The sequence below is a fragment of the Nanorana parkeri genome, unplaced genomic scaffold (genome assembly GCF_000935625.1).
Source record: "Nanorana parkeri isolate BGI_ZX_2015 unplaced genomic scaffold, ASM93562v1 scaffold968, whole genome shotgun sequence".
NCBI classification, from domain to species: Eukaryota; Metazoa; Chordata; class Amphibia; order Anura; family Dicroglossidae; genus Nanorana; species Nanorana parkeri.
This window is the reverse complement of record NW_017307236.1, coordinates 615351-620701: the sequence shown is the minus strand read 5'-3', so window position 1 is coordinate 620701 and position 5351 is coordinate 615351. Positions and strand designations below refer to the sequence as shown.

General features: G+C 44.3%; 1 protein-coding gene across 1 annotated transcript in view; it reads right to left on the bottom strand.

The window, feature by feature from the left end:
- LOC108795429 (transmembrane 4 L6 family member 4-like) overlaps positions 1 to 4702 on the bottom strand; it is a 6547-nt gene extending 1845 nt beyond the window's left edge. The window contains exons 1-3 of the mRNA XM_018566676.1: positions 4520 to 4702; positions 2111 to 2176; positions 943 to 1106 (exon numbers count right to left, since the gene is read on the bottom strand). Coding sequence (XP_018422178.1) covers positions 943 to 1106; positions 2111 to 2176; positions 4520 to 4702 — 413 coding nt within the window. The remainder of the gene's footprint in view (positions 1 to 942; positions 1107 to 2110; positions 2177 to 4519) is intronic.
- Positions 4703 to 5351: the final 649 nt, after the last annotated feature.

Genomic DNA, 5351 nt, shown 5'->3' with positions numbered 1-5351 from the left:
GGGGCTATTCACTAAATGGAGAAGAGTTTGGAGAAGGCAGGAGAAGGGAACAATCTACAGTGATGGCAAACCTTTTTGAGCCCGAGGTTCCGATATTCTGTTTACATCCAGCTGCACTACAGTTGCCTGAATTCGGTCGATCCCCATCCATCCGCCTGTTTTTGTTTTTATTTTTGGCAGTGTAGTGCCGGCCGCTGTCAAAATACCTGAACAGGGCGGGCAACTCAATGGCTGATGGCTTCTGACTGGCTCCTTTGATCAGCTGATCAAGGGATGCTGGCCAGGCAGCGGCACCCACTGTGCAAATTTGCACCGTGTTTATTATCGGTCATATCGGTCACTTTGACCGATAACCGACAACAGCAATGAGGCAAGCTTATGGCTCGCATGCCAGCAGCTGTGGCACGTGTGCCATAGGTTCGCCATCGCTGATCTAGGACAACATAGCTGAAGTGGATATCTATGTTGTCTTAGATTGTTGTTCACTTGCCTTCTCCAAACTCTTCACCCTTTAGAAATGAATTATTACTTAAACACACGTCTTTAAGTCGTTATCTACATACTGTACGTTTTTACCAAATCTCCTATTACACTCACCAAGCCATTATCATCTTAAAGGGAACGTATAAAGGTTTTGTGTATATTTCTTCTTTTTTTTATGGTCAGAACAACAACAATAAATTCATTGAATGATATTTCAACACTCAGACTTCCTGTCTTTGTGACCCCCTCCCCCCCTCAGCCTCCCACAGGCCACCAGGGATCTCAAGTCTCCCTGATGTTCAGGGAGTCTCCCTCTTTTGGTCAGCTCTCTCTGTCTGTCTCCCCCTCCCTCCAGCCCCCCCTCTCTCTCTCCCTCTCTCTATCGTCTGAAGCTGCCCATATAACACATTTTTTGTTTTCAGCTTTAGTTATACTTTAAGATGCTGCGATCGCACTCACTCAATGAATTCTTTGTCTACTTTGAAGGGGGTGGTCCAGCGCTGAGCTCCTGAAATGAACTTGTAGAAGCACTGAGGTCCGTTGACCAGGCCCAACAGCGAAGTCACAAAGCCATAGACGGAGCCACATACCGCCACCGCTGCCAGGAGCATAGAGACCAACATCTAAAGAAGAAGGACAGGAGTATGATATCAGGACTGTTCTCTTATACAATGTACTTCCTTACATGGGGTCCAGTATAAAGGAAATGGAACACTCTGATGGTACCTTCTATGGGGTCCAGTATAAAGGAAATGGAACACTCTGATGGTACTTTACATGGAGACCAGTATAAAGGAAATAGAACACTCTGATGGTACCTTACATGGAGTCCAGTATGAAAGGAAATGGGACACTCTGATGGTACCTTACATGGGGTCCAGTATAAAGGAAATGGGACACTCTGATGGTACCTTACATGGGGTCCAATATGAAAGGAAATGGGACACTCTGATGGTGCCTTACGTGGGGTCCAGTATGAAAGGAAATGGGACACTCTGATGGTACCTTACATGGAGTCCAGTATGAAAGGAAATGGAACACTCTGATGGTACTTTACATGGAGACCAGTATAAAGGAAATGGAACACTCTGATGGTACCTTACATGGGGTCCAGTATGAAAAGAAAATGGAACACTCTGATGCTACATTACATGGGGTCCAGTATGAAAAGAAAATGGAACACTCTGATGGTACCTTACATGGGGTCCAGTATAAAGGAAATGGAACACTCTGATGGTACATTACATGGGGTCCAGTATGAAAGGAAATGGAACACTCTGATGCTACATTACATGGGGTCCAGTATAAAGGAAATGGAACACTCTGATGGTACCTTACATGGGGTCCAGTATAAAGGAAATGGAACACTCTGATGGTACATTACATGGGGTCCAGTATGAAAGGAAATGGAACACTCTGATGCTACATTACATGGGGTCCAGTATAAAGGAAATGGAACACTCTGATGCTACATTACATGGGGTCCAGTATGAAAGGAAATGGAACACTCTGATGCTACATTACATGGGGTCCAGTAGCATCTGCATCTCCCATTAAAAAAAAATAGTCATATGAAAGGGGCCCCTTCATATGGTATCTGCAAAACTGCATCTGCGTTTTCTCTTACCCCGCATCGGTTGTTGCATTTTCCACGACGGCCCGTACACTGAATACAGATGGCCGGAATTAATACCTACAAGAAAAAGAAAAGGGCTCAATTCATCTAATACAACCTCTCTATTCTCTCCACTGTCTAACTCCTATCTATCCCCCTCCAATATCCCAGCTACCTCTTTTCTATCCCTCTTCCAATATCTGACCCCATTGCCTCTTCTCTTACTGCCTCCACTATATTACCCCACAGCCTGCTCCCGATCCCCCTCCACTATGTGACTCCACTGTGTCCTCTCTATCCCTCTTCACTATCTGACCCCGTCGCCTCCTCTCTATCTCCTCAACTATCTGACCCCAATGTCTCTTCTCTACCCCTATTAACTATCTGATTCTACTGCTTTCTACCTCCCCCCCCACCCCAATATCTGACTCAATTGTGTCCTCTCTATCCTTCTTCACTGTTTGACCCCATTGCCTCCTCTCAACCTCCGCAACTATCTGATACCTCTTATTCCTCCCAATATACTATCTGATTCCACGGCCTCCTCTCTATCCCTCTTTACTATGTAACTCTACTGCCTCCTTTCTATCCTCCTCCACTATCATTCCCCACTGCCTCCTCTCTCCTCATTTCATTATCTGACCCAGCTGCCTACTCTCAATCCCCTCCACTATCTGACGCCACTGCCTCCTTTCTATCCCCGCCATTCTCTGATTTCACTATCTCCTTTTTCTCCTCCTCCACTTTCAAGCCCCACTGCCACCTCTCTTATTCTTCCACAGTCATCAAGAGACGAACAATTAGAACCTCCAAATCACACAGACTCCTTCCACTGTTGTGGAAAACACGGAGAACGCAGGTAGGGAAGCAGCAGCCACTGAGACTTTGGGTGGACCCCACTCTAGGACAGAGGTACATATCAGGGGGGCACTGTCCAGTAGGGCCAGTGGACCTAAAGCCAGTTTTTAAGTTTGGGTGTGCTTTAACATGTAGACACTATATGTTATTATACACCACAATAACAAATCCTAAAATCTCATGTGAAAACAAGAGCAAATGTGTACGAATTTAGCCTGCGGTTGGGATAAAATGTGCCCATGCTGGCCTCTTTTTCTGTGGAAAGGGCTTTGGCATTTGGCAGGACTTAGGTCTGAGGTCAGATTAGTGAGGCCTCTAGTAAAAGAAAAGTCATGGCTGATGGATTCGTCAATTTTTGTCCCTCTGTTAAAACCCCAATAAACAGTCACACGGACTGCGCGACATGGATTTTAAGGGCCACAGCAGCCCCTTTTATTAAATCAAACAACTTTAACAATAACCAAAAGTAATAAACCAAATAATATACACAAATAATACTGTAAACGATTGTTGACCTGAGAAGGGGTCTTTGGGTGCCCAACAGCCCAAAAAGGCCTCTACTAACACTCCGCCCACGTCCCCAGCCGCACCACAACCAGCTCAAGGACACTTACTACTTCCAGGTTACCAAGGGGCTAGGCACTGCCCCTTACAATTCCGGACACCAACAGGGGGAAGCACCTATACCAGCTGATGGCTCCCCCATTTAGTAATCAACTCAGATTGTGTAGACCCCCCAAAGACCCCCTAACCCGCCAAGCTGCCGTGACAACCTGGTGTTTGTATTTAAAGGAAATACATTGTTTCTTATAAATGTTTTCTTTTTGTATTATGTTCAGGACTAGAAAATACATTTTTTAAGCATTAATTTTGCATTTTTTAGTTGATATTTTTCAATGTTGCAAATGTAGAATAACGCATATTAAAATTTCACGTTTACATTTTCAGCCAGCAGGTGGAGCTTTAGGCTACTTGTCACATGTTTAAATGTCTATTCTTCTTCTTTTTTAATTTTTTTTTATTCTTTATTTAGGGTAAACACAAGGAACCATAACAAAATCTATGCAGCTGGTCATTGAGAATGAAGAGAAGATTGAGGAGGAGAGACAACAGTCTATAGTAAAAGGGACATGTATACAATATGAGCCGCCTGTTCAATCCTGCACCAACCACTGCGTCTACCGAGTGGCCCAGCTCTATATAAAAAGTGTGTCTCCGCGTTTACCGTAATATAAGGGAAAAGGAAGACGGGAAGAAAAAAGGTAACCAGGACACTTCCCAACAGAAATAAAAGGCGGAGAAAAAATAAATTAAATGTAAAAAATGACCTGCCTATTCTGAACTGCTCTTTTGAAAAATTGTTTACAGACCTGAATAGCTCAAGCTCATAATGCAGCATAAATTATAAATCCAACAGCGAAAGTGAGATCCCCCCCGCCAGATAAGTACTGTAACAGTTGAGATCTTAGATGTATAGGTGTCCCCACAGTGTGCTCCAGCCCGGAAATATCTCATTTGGGTGGACTGTCCCTTTAAATTCACCAAATACCCAGCTCTACTCACCAGGAGTCCGCTACCGAAAAACCCACCCAGGTACAGAACCTCATCTGTGAGTTTTTCTCCAGGGTTCGTCACAGCCTCCGTGGTCCATCCGGGGAACAGGAGTAAGATGTTACAGATAATACATAGAATGCAAAAGGGGTATAGCGAAACCCCGATGAATTTTGCGCAGTCGCCCGTGCACATGATGGCCCCCCCTCGCTTTTTCCAAAAAATTGGATTGAAGAGAGGAGAGCTAGCCCTCAGGAATGGTCACCGACAGCCCCGCAGGAGGCAGAGAGACGGCAAAGCCAACAAGAACGTATGTAGAGCTACCTGGGAACCTCTGTACTTCCTTATTGCTTTCTCAATCACAGCCATATAACAAAGTGAAATTTGGACTCCCAGAGTGAAGATTAACCCCGCGATCAATTCCCCCCCCCACCCCGGAATAACATTTACTTCAAAACCCCAAAGCATGATATATTTTCTGAAAGCAGAGAAACGGTAGATGCAAATTTTTTATGTGGCACCATATTTGTTCAATATTTCCAGTAAGAAATACACTAAAATAAATTTTAATGCACACACACAAATAATTCAGATTTTTGTTTGTAAAATTTAAAAGACGAGAAATGTTTTGTGTGTAAATAGATACACTATATAGCCAAAAGTATTGGGACACCTTTACACGCACATGAACTTGAATGGCATCCCAGTATTAAAGGAGAACTACGAGGGGGAGGGGGGGTGCTTTTCACTCACCTCATAGTTCCAGCCGACCTCTGACAATGAGACTGTCACAGGTCGGCTCAGTAGATCGGGAAGTGAGTGAACACATACCGGCGTTTGCTCA